General features: G+C 41.1%; 1 protein-coding gene across 10 annotated transcripts in view; it reads left to right on the top strand.

The window, feature by feature from the left end:
* The window catches only part of TRAK1 (trafficking kinesin protein 1), a 112,202-nt gene extending 97,390 nt beyond the window's left edge, over nucleotides 1–14,812 (top strand). For 8 of the 10 annotated variants that reach the window (XM_007067332.4, XM_027829553.3, XM_043540755.1 and 5 more), the window contains 2 exons: nucleotides 5,453–5,555; nucleotides 11,985–14,812. In XM_007067332.4, the coding sequence (XP_007067394.2) occupies nucleotides 5,453–5,555; nucleotides 11,985–12,783 (902 nt within the window). In that variant the 3' untranslated portion in view covers nucleotides 12,784–14,812. Of the gene's footprint in view, nucleotides 1–5,452; nucleotides 5,556–7,208; nucleotides 7,298–11,984 lie in introns of all 10 variants that reach the window. The other 2 variants (XM_027829555.3, XM_027829554.3) reach the window with 1 other exon arrangement.
* Nucleotides 14,813–19,815: the final 5,003 nt, after the last annotated feature.

The following is a 19,815-nucleotide window of genomic DNA, read 5'->3' as shown; positions in this document are numbered from 1 at the left end:
CTGTAGGCTGATTCAGGGTCATAGGGATTGATCCTGCAGCTCTTAATTTGCATGAGGTTACTTGTGTGAAGGAGGATTCCAGGATCAGGCCCATGCACTCATTTCTTTTTCAAAATTTGGCATTTAAAGGTAGAGAGAAGGGGAGATTTTCGAAACAAGTGCCTAAAAGGGTGGAAGTACATAATGAATGCCGTAAGTCTGGTTGTATTTAGGAAGACTAATATATGCCTACAAGAGATTATTAGCAATATATGGAAAAGGAATAAAAATACACTAATATCTATTTAAAACAAAGTGCTGATGCACATTTGTATTATCTTTTCTAAGATGGTATAAATATTTGAAAGGCAGTTTTGTAAAAGGAAGAGTTGTCAATATTAATTTTTGCTTATTGTTAAAAGTATTACAGTTTGACTCAAATATCCTAGCCTGCCTACAGTCAGGTAGAAGCCAGATTAATGATTAAAAAATGTGAAACTTCTTCATTTCTGTACTGTATGGTTGTATATTTTGTGACAAGCAGACCTCAGTCAATAACAGCCTAGAAAAATCATACAGATTCCACATAAATAGTGTTTGATACCAGAACCCTTGCTGAACTAATGTATCTGCTTCCGTTACAGGCCATTCTTTTGAACAGTTGCTCACTCATTAAACCATCCTTGCTCGGTTATGTTTTATTCTTTGGTTCTAATGCAAGGTATAATTAATGTGTTACGTATCACAAATAAGAAATTATTGATATACCATCTTAGGCATTGTTAAGATGTGAGTTGGAGTGGGTTTTTTTTTTTGTTTGGTGGGTTTTTACTATAAAACCCATTAATAATAACCAAGTAAAAGAACATTACTAATATTGAGTCTTTGACTCAGTCTCTCCACCAAAGCCAGGTAATTCTGTCCTTCCTCCTCTTGTGTCTAAGGATTTTAACTCATGATAGAGAACTCAAGAAAGCTTGCTGTTTAGAGAGCCATTCATTGCTCAAGCACAGAATGGTGGGTGGAGAAGAAGCTCCAGACCATCATTTTTGAAGAGGGATGAAGGTAGAAGTACCTTGCTTGCCCTCCTCTCCATCCAAATATTTTTTGCTCATGGAAGTGCATAATAGATGACAAAATGGTCAATTTTGTGGGTTATCACAGAAAAAATGTCATATAGACACTTGCCAGTGGGTCAGTCAGGGTTATGTCCTCCGAACAGCAGACACCCCCAGATAATCAAAACGTGATCTCAGCCCCCTTTACGCGGGCTGGTTCTGGCAGACTGTCCTTGTTTGATTTTTGACTCCAGCAGACATAACTAGGCTTTCAGCCATTAACTTCCCCTTTCTGGCCCTGTTTCCTATCAGCAGAATTAGTCTGCTGTAGGTTCACCAGCAACAGAGACGGTAAAGCCCCTTGGAGGGGACCTTTCTCTCTCCGTGCCAGAGCTACCATCTTCCATTGTCCAGGAGAATAAGCCATGCTGAGTTATAGGAAGTACCTGAAACATCCATTCTGCTTTGCCATGTGCCACTTGATGACACAGACGATGTTTTTTGCCAGGCTGTGTAGGTTCAAGCATTTCCCCTCCCCTGTGGGGTATGTTGATGATGATGTACTAATAATGGATATCGAGCCCTTGGACTCCATATTTCATATAAAAATAGCACCATCGAAGAAAAGATGCCCTCGCAGGGATCTTGCATTACTAGTCATCCTCCTTCCTTACTATCCCCTCTAAAGTAGCCATGACTTTTATTTCACTGCAGTGATAAAAGAAATATTTAATGCTTTAAACACCTACTGACCACACCAAAGAGATCAGCTAGTTCCTCCCAATTACAGTTCACTCTCCCATCCCTGCTTCCAGCCAATCCCTGCTAAAGAAGGCAAACGTGAATGTGGCTTCAGGCCCTAAAGAGGGCAAGTGTCCTTTTGCGGAAGAATGGTGAGGGAGGTGATCCCACGGTCTAATCAAAAACAAGGAACTAGATCCTTTCCTCAGCACAAGCCCACATACGAAATGCTGGACAGAATGGCTCACTCCAGTTTTTAAAAAACACAAACCTAGTTTCTAAGTTCTCCTAGATGTCTTGTGGCCATCTAAGACTTTGATTCACCTCTCCAATTCCTCCACCTATTTCAGGGGAACTATAGATCTGATGAGAGAAATATTCTGCAGTGCAAAGATGTACAATTCATTCCACTCAGTGCAGCCTCTCACAAGATCAATCAACATCCTTGGCATAATGGAGCACAAGAGTCTGGACCCAGTTTTATATGTTAATGCGTTTCTGTTAATTTCAGTAATTTTTTTTTCATTTCTTCCGCTAACCAAATTTGTCTACCAGTGCTCTGCGGGTGAGGCAGGCCCTAGGCTCTGGTGGCACAGAGGGGCCGTAAAACCAGATTAAATGGCCAGTTGAGTATTACCCTAGCACTGGGAGCATGGCTGTGCTGTATCTAGCTGGTAGAATGGCTCCTTGAGGCTTTAGATATCCAGGTTGAACCTGAAACAGGCCTGAGCTGCTCTAAACTGCACTGATTGGTATAAAATCACTTTTACCCCTCAAGATAATTTTTTCTTTTTTTTTTTTTTTAAACAAATTGTGTTTTGCATAATTTCTCTGTTTTCATCCTACTGTGAATTTTAGTTGCTAATTATTGTCTTTTAAAAAAGGATTATTAATAAAAGTACAGAAATGGTCAGGGGCTCTAGCAGGTGTCCCTTTTGAAAGCTTATACTCTAATAAATTTGTTAGTCTCTAAGGTGCCACAAGTACTCTTGTTCTTTTTGCGGATACAGACTAACATGGCTGCTACTCTGAAACCTGTAATGAAATATATAAAACAGACTGAGGCAGGATTCTGAAGATACCTTGCCATCCATCAGCATTGCAGATGTTTGTTGTGGAGTGTGCAGGGGAGAGCAGAGCATTTTCCTCTTCTTAAATGCAGTTGGCTGTTGTATCTTGATAATTTGATGACTTCTGCAGAAAAGTATTATTTTAAATGTAACAGGCCAGATCCTCAACTAGTGTAAATCTACATAGTCCCCTTGAGTTCCACACCAATTTACACCAGCTCAGGATCTGACTCATGTTCTGTAGGATGGTTCGCTTAGGAATAAGTCTTTTGTTTGCATTTCCTGAACTTTAGGTAGTACTGATCATTCACAATGATGGGTTCTTACTCTCTTCATATTGTGTTCAAAGGATGGAAAATACTACGGCAATCTGATAGACTTCTTTGTTGACTGATGGAGGGTGAAGCTGGTCCACGTTCTCCTAGTGGTATTTTGGAGGGTTAAATCTATGGCTTTGAATATTGATTTCTCTTTAATCATTTTGATGTATCCCTTACTACTGGGATCAGTGACGCTGTACTTTTAGCAGCCTTTTCCTATCTCACAGACTCATTAATTACAAGTTTTGCTTTTGCTAATGCAGCTATATCTTCAATGTGCCCATTTCAAATCTGAGGGGAAGCACAATTGGTGTATTCTTCAGTGACCACTGCAATCAATAGGGGAGGGAAATATGATTACTTTTCTGTAGCCATGTGCATAATTGGGCTGGGCTCACAATCTAAAACCAGCATTGCATTGTTCTGTTTTTATTCGTCATCTAGCAAGAACTGTTTTATCTCAACTTTCTGTCCTTTGATGTTTTCACCAAATAACTTTTTTCATGTCCATTATTTGAGATCTTTCTCCAGCTTTTATTTTAATTTTCAACGATATGCAGAGAATCATGATTGCTAGGCTGTGCTCACTTATACAGTAGATAAATACATTGCTCTCACTAATCTCTAAAGCAACGGGATTCCTGAACCGTCATAATTATCATCTGTGGAGGTGAAGTAGAGCTGGTTGGCCTTTTTTTTTTTTTTTTTTTTTTAAATACTGTACTAACAACCAAACTTCCTAACAGGATACCCCAGTGAGTTTAACCAAAAACATTAACTTCCATTAATACATGGCAATGTTTCCTATTATTAAAAAGATGGAGAAGCTAGCTTCATATTGAATCACCTGTCACGTGCTTAGACACTTGTGTTTCTGTTTTCACCTTTCACTTTGCTCATGCTTTTTCTTACACCTTATACCCTGTGGATATCCTACTTTCTTTGAGGACTGCCTGGCTGCACATGAGTATTTGAGCTGTAATATTTTTCAAATGAAAGAGGAAATACAGCCACAATCAGAACCTGCCTTGCTTATTTCTGAGACTCTCTGGAAGTTCTGAATGGTGTGTGGTGTCTGTTCCAGGCAATCTGTCAATCAGTCACATACTGCAACAGTAAAATGTGGCCTAGTCAGGAAATGCCGCAGAGGACTGGGGTGGGGAAGGAAATCACACGCATGGTTTATTGTGCATGTTGTTTTGGCCACCACTAATTTTTAAAAGCTCAGATAGTAAATAACCTATGCAATCATGATATCTTTTATTATAGTATTTAACTTCTTTGGTTGTTCCTCAAGCTTTTCAGATGCATGGCTCCTAAACTTTCTGATTAGTTTGCAATAGAATATATTCCACAGCTGCATTGTATAGCAAATAAAAAATAAATAAAAAACCCCACCACTCTGCTAAGAACTTAAGTACATCAGCTTAACCACTTAATGTTTCTTTTCCCTACAAACCAGATCATCCCCTTTCCCAGATTATCTATACTGTGATCAGAATGTAAGAGCTGACATTTTTACAATTAAGTAACCATTGGCGGTACCAAAATGTTTTTCTATACTTGTCACAGCATATACTTATGAACAATCAAAAATTGCTATCTCTTGCAGCTGAGGATATTCTGTCTTAAAAAAACAAATGTCACAGATGTACAGTACTGGATCCAAAATTTTAAAAGTATCCTCTGTATGGATGTGAAAGTTGGATAGAGAGGAGTCACTATACATTCTGAAACTTACTAGTAATGGTTTCTGTAGCTTTAGCCTACATAGCATAGCTGGATCCATTACTGAAATGAAAGGTAATGGGGATGCCTTTACCTGGATCAATCCAGAAGCTGAATTGCATGAGTGTTCAGTATGTTGTAGATGCTCTGAAAACTTGTCTGCACTGGGAATGTTTTCCTGTAATTTCCCACTGTTGCTGCTACTGTCAAGGGTGTTGGTGGTGGCAGCAGCTGGCATTTTAAGTACCGTATCATCTGAACCTGTTTGGAGCAAGATTTGACAGCACCAGTGAAACTAGACTGGTGAAAGTAATGGTGGGAAAATTTAGCAACTATTTTTATATTGTCATAATAAACTTAGACTTGTGGAGATTGGTTTGCAGAATGGGTGCCAATTCCAATAACCCAGTAAGCTTGTATATTTCACCTTCCCTGCATCGATCCAGTCCAAGGTATCACATCACTTTTTGCATCTGTTTGTGAGCACACCGAACTTTTTATTTTCTTTTTATATATAAATGCAAAGAATTTGCCTTTTTTTTTTTTTTTAATTTAGTACATCATCCTGGGAAGTGCATGTCACAAACCAACTCCACCTTCACCTTCACCACCTGCCGCATTCTGCACCCTTCTGATGAGCTCACACGAGTCACTCCAAGGTAAGGGTTTTCAATGACACACACACAGTTCAGGGATGCCACAGTCCCGTGGGGAGGAAAAGCAAAGGAATGGCATAAGCAAGGGAATAGTAATGGTATGCATGGGGGTGGCGGAGAGAGGAAATAACAAACTGAAATGTGTTCTCTCCAGCTCCCTGCCAAATCTCTCAACCGCCTCCTGTTCTGAAAGGAGGTGTAATGCCTGGCTTTACCAAGCCAGTTGAGATATTGCAGAATCTACCTTCTGCCATTCAAATCTGGCACAGGTCAAAAGCTGCAAGTCTCTTAGCCCAGTGGTATACTACCAGTATTTGAACAAAGGTGTTCCATAAAAGTGTACCCACTGCCCCCCTGAACTGGTTATAAATCCTAAGTACCAAACGTGTGAATGGTCTGAGGGTGAAACTCACCCCAGCACAGAGCACCAGCACAAGGAGCCCTATGTCCACTTAAACCCTCAAAATATGCTTTAAGTAAGACTTAAGTGGCACACAGGCTTTGTGCTGCCTCTCTGCACAGGGGTACATTTCACCTGTAGAGAAGAGTGAGGGACTAATGAGTCTATTCATTTGTTATCTCATTTAAACAACCATTGGCGAGACTAAGAATGTATTATACGTTCCTCAGGAAAATATTTGAAAATATCTGGCCCTTGGTACAAGGGGAGCAAATAAATAAATAAAGCAAAGAGGTAATTTTAGAAGCTCCAGAGATAACTCTCCTCTCCTGAAGAGAGGATTCAGTGCTGGCTAGATGTGGGGAGGGAAAGGTCTCAACAAGAAGCCAAGAAATTGTTCAAACGCTCTCTTCAATTTGATGGTGGAATTTTAAGCTGCTGAGGGCCCCCTGCCACACATCAGAGTGACTGTTTGAAAATGAATTGATGGTTTCAATCTAGTCCCTAGTGAACAGGTCGTCTCATAATAATTGGCACTAATAGGCATAGTGTTAGTCAAGAGCGTTAGGATTTGATGACTAAAGACAGTGAATGGACTTCACACCTAAAGATGGACCCACCATAACTAGTTGGAGGCTGGTGTGTAAAGTATTTTTTCCATTTAGAAAGACTACACCCAGTTTTCTCCCCCTTCCACCATCTTCAGCCTCGTCAAGGGAGAGTACCACTGTTTTCCTCATTCATGAGCCAATTCAGAGATCTAGATTCATGAAAGGCAGTGCTTAGAAATCAGACTGGCTCCGAGTACTGGTGGCCAAAGCAGAACTTCTGAGAACTCGGGGAATGTGAACACCTGCTGGATTGTGGGTGTTTGGAAAGGAAGTACAAATTCATTATGGGAAATGGAACTGTTTACACTTACACTTCTGGGTGGTATAAATTAAGAACCGTGCTATGAGTGGCTTTTCCCTTCCAGCACCACCATTTAAATAAGTTACTTTTGTTTTGCTTCAACATCTCTCCTAAAATGTGGACATTGTTGAAGCGCTGTTAATAATGGCCTTAACAATCTTCTTGAGATTCATTGGTTACTAAACTTAACAAGTTTCCTACAACCAGTAACTAAACTCAGCTTCATTTTAGCAAATTCTCAGGGACTTAGGTTGCCCTGGCACCATTCATTCAGAAATATGTGATGCTGTCAACAGAACTGTTGGTGAGGAGGAGCTTCTTAAACTATAAATGATTCTTCACAGGTCATGTGAGGAGGAGGATGAAACTACATTATGTCACGTTATGCTGAGAGGAGCTATAGGGCAGACACTATGACCCAACGTGGCAGGGGGTGAGCAACACTTACAGCAGTGTCTGTGCTGGCAGGGTCATGTAGAAGAAATTCTAGTGTGTGTGGCACCAGCTAACTCAAAAAGCGTAGATATTTACCCACTTGGTTACATTCTGACCTAACATTCTAACCCAGGTTACATTCTAATCGGACTAAATTTCATGTAGCAAAGCCAGGTGCTGATTTTCCTTGACCTTACCCTGAAGCAGTCCCTAGTTTGAAGCATTTAGGCCCCATTGGGTTTTTATTTGTTTTTGTTTTCGTGATTGTATTTGGGCTACCCTGCAGTGATTTTGTTGGGTCGGCACAGTATTCCCAATTAAGGCAATGCTAAGGAAGTGATGCCAATATAAAAGCTGTTTTCATGCAGCACTGGCTCTCTGTTGCATTTTAATGTGTATCTGCAATGACAGCGCAGCAGAAATGTGAGCCTGAGTTTCTAGAAATAAAATCAAATTGGAGTTGGAAGGACTGTGACGAGAGGGCATACTTGACAATAAGGTAGTCACTAAGGAGGCCAAAAGCAATTTAGTCCATAATTTGAAACAAAACAGAATACCTATGACAGTGGTGGGGGGTGGGGGGTGTGTGTGTGTGTGTGTGTTTGTTTGTTTTTTAAATAGGACGTCTTTAAAAATTGACCATTATCTGTAGTGTCCCAAGTTTAGTTTCCAACATTTCTTTGGTCTCACACTAAAAATCAGTTCACAGAGTAAACTTTCTCCTGTTTTCTCTATTCCCAGCCCCCACGCTTTTGTACCCCTACTCTTAGCCAATTGAGGAGATGTACTATAGTGTTTGTCATGTTGTCCATTGCTCTTAATGTTGCCAAACTAATCAGAGGTATGAAGTTTCAGCTTTAATCTATTGCCATAGGAAAAGTTCCTCACTAGCCTCCCCCCTTTCACAGCCTTGCACTGTGTGTGTGTGTGTGTGTGTGTACACATTGGTGACATGTGTTATCTTCCCAGCTACAATGAGAGGTCCTCCCCCAACATTGCTCACTGCCCAGACAAGCAGTGAGGAAATGTAATAGGTAAAGACTAAACCCAGTACATCTGCATGTCAAGCTATTTGGCACTGGAGACAAGTGCTGCACTTACAGGTAAAAGCCACCAGGTGGTGCAAGGAAATACATTCCATAGTAGCTGAGAGAGGATGCTTTTCAAATTATGATGGATAAACTGCTTTAGCTATTCAAACACCGTGCTTTACTGCACTTCATATCTGGCCTTATTTGGGTTTCTCTTTGACAAACTACAGCTGCAAAGTAAAATGAGTAGCCTCTGGGGACTGACATGTTCTCTTTCTAGAATAGTCAACAGATCTGTGTTGTTATGGGTCCACTGCTGAGGTGCAGGGAATCCCAGCAGAGCACAGAGTGCAGGGCCTGGGCTGCTACCTGATCTTCCACAGCAGAACTATGCTGGTCCTGCTTGCGGAGGCCTTACGTGGCCACAGAAAAGGGAAAGGACTTGGACTTCCTTAAATGGTACTTATAAGCTTTAAAACTGTGCTTTTAATGATGGGTTCTTTACAACTGTCTTAAATAAATAAATAAATAAATAAAAAGCCACCATTTTACACCCCTTCAGGGTATGTCTAGTCTAGAGTTTGTGGTCCTGTCTTCATTCAAGTTAATTAATTTCCAAATGCCAATTAGGCTGAGTTGAAGTATTTGTGGAGTGTGTTGACTTGCATTTGAAGTAGTGTAAATTAACTTAAGTTAATTGGCAATCCATTACCTAGGTCTGGTCTACCCTGCAGACTTACATTGGTATAACTACGTCACTCAGGGGTGTGAAAAATGCACACCCTTGTGCAGTATAGTTACACCGACCTAACCCCCGGGGTAGACAGCACTATGATGGCGAGAGAGCTTCTCCCATTGACATAGCTATCGCCTCTGGGGAGGTGGATTAACTATACTGACTAGAACTCTCTCCCATTGGTGTAGAGCATCTTCATTAAACCGCCATAGTGACACAGCTGCACCAATGCACTGTTTGAAGTGTAGACCTGCCCCTAGAGTTAAAACAGGACCAGTCTCAGCAAACCCTACTATATTGTCTGCATGGGAGAAAAAGGTGCGTGTTTTGATTTAGGGCTTGTCTGCAGTTGGATATGTACCAAAATAATCATTCCAGAATAGCTATTTTGGTACATTTAGAAGAGTAGACAAGCCTTTAGCTTAGCTCAGTTGAACCTCCCCCTTAGTGTCCGTGTAGACACAGCTTACCCCTTTCAAACATTCTTAAAGGCACTAAACTCTGTTTATGCAGCCATTAAGGGGAGTTAAACTGGATTGAAAAAACATTTTTTTGCTCATTGAGACATGGCCAAAGAGGTTGCATTTCAGTAAACTGTGAGGAGATCCCTATAGTTGGAAATGACTCTCTAAAGTCTGCAAAGCATTTTGGAATTCACCTGAGTGACAGGGTCAGACCAGATGGCTACAGGAGCATGATAGAAGGTGGATATATTAGCCCCAGATTAAGCAGGTCCCTTTTCCCTGAGTAAGATAATGGGCTGTTCCAGAACAATCAGGAAGTTGATGGAAGCAATTAAGGCAGGCTAATTAGGACACCTGGAGCCAATTAAGAAGCTACCAGGATCAGTTAGGACAGGCAGGCTAATCAGGGTACCTGGTTTTAAAAAGGACCTCACTTCAGTTAGTGAGGCGCGTGTGTGGAGCTGGGAGCAAGAGGCACTAGGAGCTGAGAGTGAGAAGGCATACTGCTGGAGGACTGTGAAGTACAAGCGTTACCAGACGCCGGGGGAAGGTCCTGTGGTGAGGATAAAGAAGATATTGGGAGGAGGCCATGGGGAAGTAGCTCAGGGAGTTGTAGCTGTCACGCAGCTGTTACAAGAGACACTGTAGACAGTTGCAATCTACAGGGCCATGGGCTGGAACCCGAAGTAGCGGGCGGGCCCCGTTTCCACCCATCCCCCTCAACTCCCTATTTGAGACAAGAGGAGGTGACCTGGAGTGTGGGTCCCACCAGAAAGGAAGGTCCCGGCCTATCCCCCGACCCACTAGGTGGGTCAGCAGATACTGCGGGGATTGTTCTCCTCCCTTTCTCCATGCTGGCCAGTGATGAGGTTAGCTGAGTGAACGGCAGGTTTGAGCCACGAGCAAAAGTGGCCAAACTGAGGGCTGCCGTGAAGCTCTGAGGCGAGCCAATCCTCCAATAAGTGCAGGACCCACCAAGGCAGACGAGGAACTTTGTCACACCTGTATGAAGATGTGTATTTGAAGTGTTATCTATATTTGTGTAGGGAATGCCTAGAACACTGTGAATGGGGTATTACCCAGGATACATTGATAATACGAGCCCTCCTTTTGACTTCAGTAGGTTTCAATAGGGCTCTTACAGAGGCAAAGTTATTTTGTTATGTTAGGTGTTCTGTAAGACAGCAAGTTTTTTAAGGGTGACCACAGTGTGCCAGCAGGGTGCTGAAGAATTGTGGGGCCTCAAAATTTGCACGTAGGCACACTGGATCCAGATTGTACGTCTTGTCACCACTGTACTTTTAATTCTTCAGAAATGCAAGTTAAGCTGAATCCTCATTCATGTGAGAAGGACCAGCCACTGGGGAGAGGGAAACTCCTCAAAATTAGTGCCACCGGTTATACCTTTTTTTTAATCAATAGAATCAAAAATGCTATTGGTCAGATCCAAGAAATATGCCTGCATGTGTGTTTACAGTGTTTGTTGCCGGTGTTTTATATTTACTGTGCTGGGTGTTCCTGACCTGCACCTTCTGACCTGCTGTTGGGATTGTTTTGTTTCTTTAGATGGGAGAGGGTTGGGCAGTGGATGTTCAATGCTTTCCCTGGTTCAAGACTATGCAAATAAGCATGAAATTTGTGGACACCAAACATAACAATAAAACTCACCCATATAGTATTTGGTTTGCTACTGAGTTATCGATTACTCAACTAACAAACTATTGATAATCAGTGGCCTGCTTTTTTCAAAGGTGTGGAGTACCTAATGGGAGTCTTTCTGGTAGCGAGTGGTCTGCACCTCTGAAAATCAGGGCACAAGTCTTTCCCCCCCCCCCTTTTTTTTTCCTCAGTTTAATAAAAGGGCTGGTTTTAATCAGACAGATGGTGAAAATACCAACTCCCAGCTTCTCTGTTACAACCACTTCTGCAGCCAGTTGATCATAACGGTTTCTGCTACCCACCTGCTGCTACTCATGGGATAGCAAGATACAGCATTACTGGAACCATTAGCAGTTTGGTGGGTGGGGAGTTGCCGCTCTGAGCCATATCCTGGTCTCATTGAAGTCAGTGGTCAAACTCCAATTTACTTAAACCTTGCCCTATTGAAGTCATTGGGAGTTAGGGCCAAGTCCTGATCCCATTTGAGCCGAAGAGGAAACGCTCTAGCAGCTGAATTATTAAAGACCATTTATTTGTGGTTATGTCAAAGGATGTTTGACACGGGGTGCTGGGAAATCATTAATCCAGCCATGCTGGACAAAAATGATGTTTAAAGCTGAGCTCCAGACATTCAAAATGATGATCTTTAGAACTCAATGTCCTGTATCCAGCGTTCCCAAGAGTCGGCGGATCTTTTGCGTCAGTTTTTCAGGCTCCCTTATAAATGGTATACTTGTTCCTGTTGAAAATCTTTACCCGGGCTCATTAATTCACCTTTTCTTCCTTTGTTTTCAGCCTTAATGCGGCACCTACTCCAGCTTGCGGCAGCCTTGGCAATTTAAAAGGCACTCCGGTCGCTACCCCATGCACCCCTCGGCGTCTAAGCTTGGCAGAATCCTTCACTAACCTTCGGGAATCCACAACTACGATGAGCACATCCTTGGGCCTGGTGTGGCTGCTTAAAGAACGAGGGATCTCAGCAGCAGTGTACAATCCACAAAGCTGGGACAGGGCCAGCAGGGGCACCATCCTGAACCCGTACTCTCCTAAAATGGCGATGATTCCTTCCACTCCTCCAAACTCACCTATGCAGACTCCCTCTTCTTCCCCACCCACTTTTGAGTTCAAGTGCACCAGCCCTCCTTATGACAACTTCCTCGCTTCCAAACCTGCGAGTTCCATTTTGAAGGAGGTGAGAGAGAAAAAGAACATCAGGAACAGTGAGAGTCAGACCGATGTGTCTGTCTCCAACCTTAACCTTGTGGACAAAGTAAAGCGGTTTGGAATTGCCAAAGTAGTTAGCTCGGGGCAAACGCAAGCGCCTCCCTTAACTGATGACGAGGGACCTCTTCTCTGTGGGGCTCAAGGACCAGTAAGGGCCTTTGTTCCCCGAGGCTTGGCCCCAGAAGGCCTTCAGTTGGGCTGCCCTTCTGCAACAAGTGCCATTGGCGGTATTCAGCTGAACACTGGCATTCGAAGGAATCGGAGCTTCCCAACCATGGTGGGTTCGAGCATGCAGATGAAGGGCCCTGCAACTCTCACTTCTGGCATCCTAATGGGAGCCAAGCTCCCTAAGCAAACTAGCTTACGATGAAGGACTTAATTTTTATGGCTAGTCTTTTAAAGAGATACCAAGAACCCGCCTGCAATTTTTTTTTCTTCCATTGCCTCCTGAGTTTGACAAATCAACTTTGTGCCTAATGGGAGAAGTGTGTAAACTTTGTACAATTTGTAAATATGTACCAGATATATTGTAACAAATTTGTTTATTTTACTGTTCAGTTGAGTGCAAAATGTTCTGACACTGCAGTTGCTGTATTAGGGTTTAACTTGCTAACCTTCTGAAAGGTGGTTGTTTTTTTTTAAAGATGCACTGAAGGTGTGGGGGGGGGGGAGGAACCCAACAATCCACGGATAGAAGAAAATGAATTCTGTAGCTAGCCTAACTTGACCTAGCATAGCAAGGTTATTGACCATGTTACCTGAGACATTGGAATAACAGCAGCAGGGAGCATTTGTGCTTTGGTAAGTGCTAAACAAAGTAGTCAGCTTAGCATCTGTGTTAATTTCATTTTGCCATTGTGGATGAAGTGGGTTATCCGAGCGTGTGGCTGTTATGCTTGAATAGATGAGACATTTTTTTGTTTTGGTTTTTTTCCTGGTATGATAAACTTGAACTAGTACTGTGTTTTGAGGTCAACGGGCCTGCTACGTGCCTGGAAAAATGACACATTTCCACTACTGCTGTTTCTTCTGGCACATCTGTATTCTGTGTGATTCACTTTATTATTTTCAATATTGCACTGGACTGTGGAAGGAAAAATGCTTTACATTGTGTTCTCTTGCTGATACTGAAAATCACACCTTACAAACTATCCTTAAAGAGACTAGTTTTCACACTTCACAAGATAACATGGCAACCACTTCCTGGGAGCCAGAGTCACTGAATAGATTGGAAAACAGTCTTGTTTGAAAAGATTGTTTAGCAAAAGCAGTCTTTGAAAAAGGTGTGTGCTTGAAATATCATGCAGGGAAGAACCACAAAAGTATTTAGTAACAGAATATGGTACAAGCAAGGGAAAGAAGCTTTTGATCTTATATTTACCTTTTCGCTACAGGTTTTATATATCTAAAGAAATCAATCCACTAAGTGGTTTTATAACAGGGTGAGAATATTTTCTACTTAGCTTTCATCATTTTTCATAGAAACCTGTTTCCATCCAGGTGTTGTAAACTTGCCAGAAGTAACAGCCATTTGAAAACATTTTTATCCCCCCTGCTATGATAAGCCCATATGCTTTCAATCAGGAAAGCCCAGTATTTGTTAGAATTTTCTTTCCTGTCCCTCCCAATTTTATGCTAGGTGCTTGCAGGAATATTTTTTAGCTCTTAAAATAGAAATGGACAAAAAAGATCTTATTCCCGTGGCCAAGAAAAGATTATTTTTGAGCTTTCATTTAAAAAATCAGGACCTTCTTTTTTCCTTGTAGTCTCTGTGAAGTTTAAAACCAAGCAGCCCGTTTATTTATTGCCACCACTACTGCACTACATATAATTGCCGCAAATTGCTATGTGTACCAGACTGTTACTAAATCATTAGCACTGATAATTTCTTGTATGAATGGAACTGTCTTTTAGTCTTTGTTACAAGAGAAGGATGCCTTTGAATGAAGTAGATATTACAATAGTGCAGTGATATTTTGAGAGAAAACACATGAGCCAAATACTGCATGTGTTTGAAGACTTCTATTTATTCTGTGAACTTTAAAAAAAGTTTTAGTAAAATGTCATCAGCTCCATTTGCTGTTGTATACGTGCACTTATTGCAAGTAACTTTAAATCTTTTTATTTGAATGTATCTTTAAAACTAGATAGAATAACAATTAGATCTGAAAAATCATTGACTTTTATGGGCCATTTTATGTACCCAGAGAGAGAGAGCAATACCATATGAGAATTAAAAATGTAAAAGCTAATCATGCAATTTGGAAAGTATATTATTATTTAGCCTTTAAGTAAACAATAGGAGCTGTCCAATCACCAGAAAGCAGATGTAACACATCAGAAAGATAAAATTTAAATTTTCTTCACTAATGAATATCAATAAAATAAAATAAATGTGGTATTGTTGTGTATTACTCAGTTTTATCCTTGGGTTTTTAAGGTGATAAATACTTCCACCTCAAAATGCCATATTGCTTCTTGAGTGAGCAAAAGGAATGTAAGCTCATGTGGCTTTTAATATTTGTGGTGACTAAAGTATGCTAAATATAAAACTGGTTTAAAAAGAACCAAAAAAGGGAACGGGAATTATTTTTCCCAGTATTTTTCAACCAGCTGTAGAGAACTGGATGAAGTTTTGGTTGTTGGGGTTTTTTTTGGTTTGTTTGTTTTTTAATTTCAACATTTTGTCCAGTAAAGCCCAAGCCCCAGAAAGATAATACATTTGGACTTTATACAGTGTGTGTATATTCTGTTCAGAGCAGGTCATGAACTCTCCCTGATTATGGGCTATATAAAAATGGTAATGTTTAAACATCCAAGTATAGAGATGGTGTGTGAGGCCAGGGGAGTCCAGCAGGGACCTGGGTCAGGTCTAGTCGTATTTAGTATCTTCATTATTGATTTGTAAGAGGAAATAAACACTACATTAATGAAATTTGCAAGTAATATTAAATTGAAAGATGGTACAAATACCAGTGAGGGCAGAGTAATAAAACAAAAGGATCCATTAGATTAGATTAGACAGATGGACAGAGAATCAGAGTGTGATTCAACTTGGACAAATGCAGTCTGAAATATCTGGAAAGAAACAATCTAAATGCCAGATATTCTTTGGGGAGGAAGAAACCTGGAGAAAAGTAATGCCAAGAGAGACTTGGGAGGATTTGCATCATATCAAATTAGACATGAGTTTGCAATGTGATGTGGCAGTTGCAAAGAAAAGATGGGTGAAATTACAGGCTGCATACATAGAGACATGCTATCAATGAATAGAGGGTAATAGATTTCCTCTCTGCTGCTCCATTGCAACTCCTCCAGAAATTGTGTTCCGTTCTAGGAATCTCATTATCAAAGAGAGTGATTAATTGGAAGGAGTTCAGTGAAGAGTGTTCTGGAGGGACCGACCTATGCGAACAGATTGTGTTAAGTTCGTACAACTTCAGCTCAGAGATGACTGTGTTGAGGAGGGATAGAAGTGAGCCATTTGAAGGGTGTAAATGGGAAGTTATTTTTAGTTTTTGAGGGGGGTCCATAACTAGGAGTATACTGTACTATAGCCCCTATACTGTTTTTATTCCTCCTACGTGTTATGTTTTTGTCTTAAACTACGTTATAAACTCTCTTTGAGGCTGGGACTGCCTTTTGCTAGAGGTCAAAACAGCACCTAGCACCATGGGGCTCCAACCTAGTTATGGCCTCTTGGCACAAGTACAATGCAAATTAGAATATGCTCTAAAGTTCACTCCAAATCCTTCTGAAAGATAGCAAAGGTCCCCCTTGCAAACCTCAGTGTCAAAGGCGCGCTCAGCATCCAAGGCCTCTACAGGATTCTCAGTCAAGCAAGCTTCATGCTAAGCTACTAAGAAATCTTCTCACATCAGCCTGCTTAGCTTTTAGGAATCTTAATGGGTCACGATGGGTGAATGGTCTAGAAATTATTTTGACATTTCAGAACAGTCTTCCATAGAGTGGTACAATTCTGATTTAGGAGGGATCATTAGGGCTAAGCTTTCAAATTTCTGTTAAAATCTTTTCTACTTATAATCAGAGAGCTCAGTCTCCCAGAGAAAGAATTTCTCTTTGAATTCATTTTGTACAGTAACAAAAACATTGTCCAGAAACACCTGGCTGTAAAACCTGGACCAGAACTCTTCTCATATGTCATGGAATTAATTGTTTCCTTTAGCTCATGTAGAGAAACAAGGGCCTGGAACTCTTTTATCTTCACAGAAAACTCTGGGAATTTCAGTGCTCTTCCTTGTGGGATAACCCTCTTGTCCCTTGAAAGATTTTTAATTTTTTTTCTGCTGGACCCTGTTTCTCCTACAGCCTGTCCATGCCCACTTTCTCAGCACATGGAAGCTGACAAGCTTTGTAAGGGCATCTGAAGAAGTGGGTTTTTTACCCATGAAAGCTTATGCCCAAATAAATCTGTTAGTCTTTAAGGTGCCACCAGACTCCTTGTTGTTTTTGAGGATACAGACTAACACAGCTACCCCTCTGATACATTGTAAGGGCGTATGATATATACATGGCAGACATAAATGAAAAGCAATTCCCTTAAGCAGTGGGAGGAAAAGCATGGCTTCCAGAGTGGTACTCATGTGTGGGTTTAGCAAGGTGTTAACAAGGCTGCTGAAGTTTCACAAGCAATAGCAGAAAATGGTGCAGAATGAGAAAATAATGTATTGTTATGCAGGGCGTTGGTTGAAAATTTATTGAAGCTGGTGGGTGGAACAGCTGCCCTTCATTCAGAATAAATGTAAAAAGCAATTAAGCTCCTTAATAGAATAGATATCAGAAACAATAGGCGCCTCTGCCCAAAATGCAGGCTACTGGCAAGGTCAGTCAGGAATCTGAGCTATATAGGCAGAAGGGTTTCACTGGGAACTGATTGCAAATGCAAGAGGCTGCATATTGTTTGGTGTGTGTATGTGTGTGAGAGAGAGAGAGCGAGAGAGAGAGATTGAGAGAAGGAAGCCCAGAGACAGCAAAAAAGCACTTTTAGCATGATCCTGAGAAAAAGCTGAGAGCTTTGGGTAAAGTGCTGGCTGGAAAGAGGTTTGGAACTATGAGCAAAGAAACTGTCTTCAGTTGTTTGATTCTGCCTGTGTTCAGGGAAACAGGACCTTGTGTACACTTTTTGTAAATAAATAAGGTTGCATCAAAAAAATACCTGGCTCTCATCAATTTCTCCCCTTATTGGAAACAACCTGCAAGAATCCAAATATTGGCTAACCACTTGGGTCAAAAAGAGATAAAAATGTTCAATTTGCAAGCATTGTATGTAAGTTTTTAGGGTGTAATTTGTGAAAATTGTTTTCTTTTTCTGGATTTTAATGTTGATGGTCCCGTGAATCCCTACATTTCAAGAGATTATCTAAAAATCCAAATGCCGAAACTGGCTTATTTTCCTGTTGGGATAAAAAAGTTGTATCAGATTTAATAATTTTATTAAGGTGTTGAAATGGTACAGAGTTTAAGAGTAGAAGTTTCTGGTTATCAGGGAATAAGGTACAGATTATCAAGGGGTGCAAAGTTCGATTTAGGATCGGATGGTGTAAGGAATACATAATCTGCAATCTCCCCGATTGGGGGTAAAAGGTTAACGGGTCAAAGTACAGACACTGAGATATGAGGGTATGTTGTTCATATAATGGCTATGTTCAGGTGTGGAGTATAATGAGTGGATATGATGATGAGGATGGATTTACCCTCATTTGGTGAGATTTAATGTTCAGCGAGTTTATGGTTCCAGTTCATTTTGTCCAATGTTACCCACTCCTTAAAACACTAATTCATTGTGGCCTGTAAACTCTACTCTTTCTCTTTTACTAACTGTTTCATTAATACCTACTCCCACATCTCTCTCTTCAGATTTACAGTCTCTAAGCAAAGCAACCACATGATCTAATCATTGATAAGCTTTCTTTTCCCTACCCTACAGTGTTTACTATCCTTCACCATGTTACACCTACGCCCCATCTTGCAATATGTGCAGAGATAGGTGTTTATGCAGAGCCGCATTTAAGTCCATGGGGCTTTGTGCAAATAGAGGGACCAGCCTGTATCCCTTTCCTTGTAGGATCAAAGCATTAAGCTCTTTGGGAAGGGACATTTTATTTTACTTGTCTGTAAAAGGGTTTTTTTGCATTTATGCGTCCATCAAAATAAAGTATTAACTATGAGTAGTAAGACGGTATACCAGATAAGCTCTTCTTTCATTGCCTTGTGTGTTTTCTCCAGATATTGAAGTGGATGAAGTCTGGATCTTCTGGCATCCCATGATAACTTCTCCGCTTGACCAGGTGGATTTGTGTGATTTTTCGAGTTCTGTTAGTAGCCTCTGTCTGTGATGGAGCAAAGAATACTACTGCAGAGACCTAAGGAAAAAAAAGCAAGGGATGATGCTTCAGTAATCTTCACAGGAAGCAGGACAGGCAAAACAAATGAACTTACTGTATAAATTATTAAAGTAAAATTATTACACTATAACACTCAAGGAAGGGATTTGTAAAATCAATAATATGTGCTACAGCGTATGAGAGGAACATTAGCCTCACTGGGAATAGTGCAGTTTCCACCTCAGTTCCAAACCAGTCAAACTGTGCTGTCATGTTGGATAACACTTTGAGAGATACTAACTACCCATTGGGGCCCTTAAGGAGCCGGTTTTAAGAAAGACAAATCTCCTGCAGCATCCTCAGAGAAGATACCTATTTAAGGTACTGATCTTAAGACACGCACTTAAATAATCCCAAAGGTTTACAAAAAAGTTGGGTTCTCAGCACCCCTAACCTAGCTATCTAACACCACATGGCTGGTTTTGGGGTCAATAACATTAACGTTTAATACTCCTCATGGAATTTGTCTCCAGTTTTACAAAATTTACACACAGTGGAATTTATTTTAGGCTCGAGGTTCCTACCGTCTTTTGAGCTCAAAACGAACAGGTGTAATAATTTATTTTTCAGACTCTTCCTCCTTGTTTGTTTCCATTCAAGACAGTGATGTACCAGAGCAGCCAGAGTGCTTTCCGCTGCCTTCGTATTGCCACCAGAGGGCACTCTGAGACCTGTCCATGTCTGGAAATAAAGAAATGCTTCCACCAGGTCTGCTAAGGCACTTCAGGTGCAGCGTAATGCTTGATTCTTCAGCCAGTCTGGTCACGCTGTTACAAGTGGAGGTTTTGGGGTCAAGTGAATAGCAAAAAGTCACACATTTGATGGTCCGCGTATGCTTCACTGGTCCTAATCTTGGGCTGAATTAGGGCGTTTTGGCATTGTTCTGCTGGTGGTAAAGTGGTTCTAACACTGGTGCAGGAGGAGTCTCTGGTGGCACAGACAGTGTTGCAGCTGGCTCCTGCACCTCCGCCTTCCCTGCGGAAGATGTAGTGAGCATG

This window comes from Chelonia mydas, chromosome 2, assembly GCF_015237465.2.
Source record: "Chelonia mydas isolate rCheMyd1 chromosome 2, rCheMyd1.pri.v2, whole genome shotgun sequence".
Taxonomy (NCBI): Eukaryota; Metazoa; Chordata; order Testudines; family Cheloniidae; genus Chelonia; species Chelonia mydas.
The sequence above is the reverse complement of the archived record's forward strand: the minus strand, read 5'-3'. Positions and strand labels throughout refer to the sequence as shown.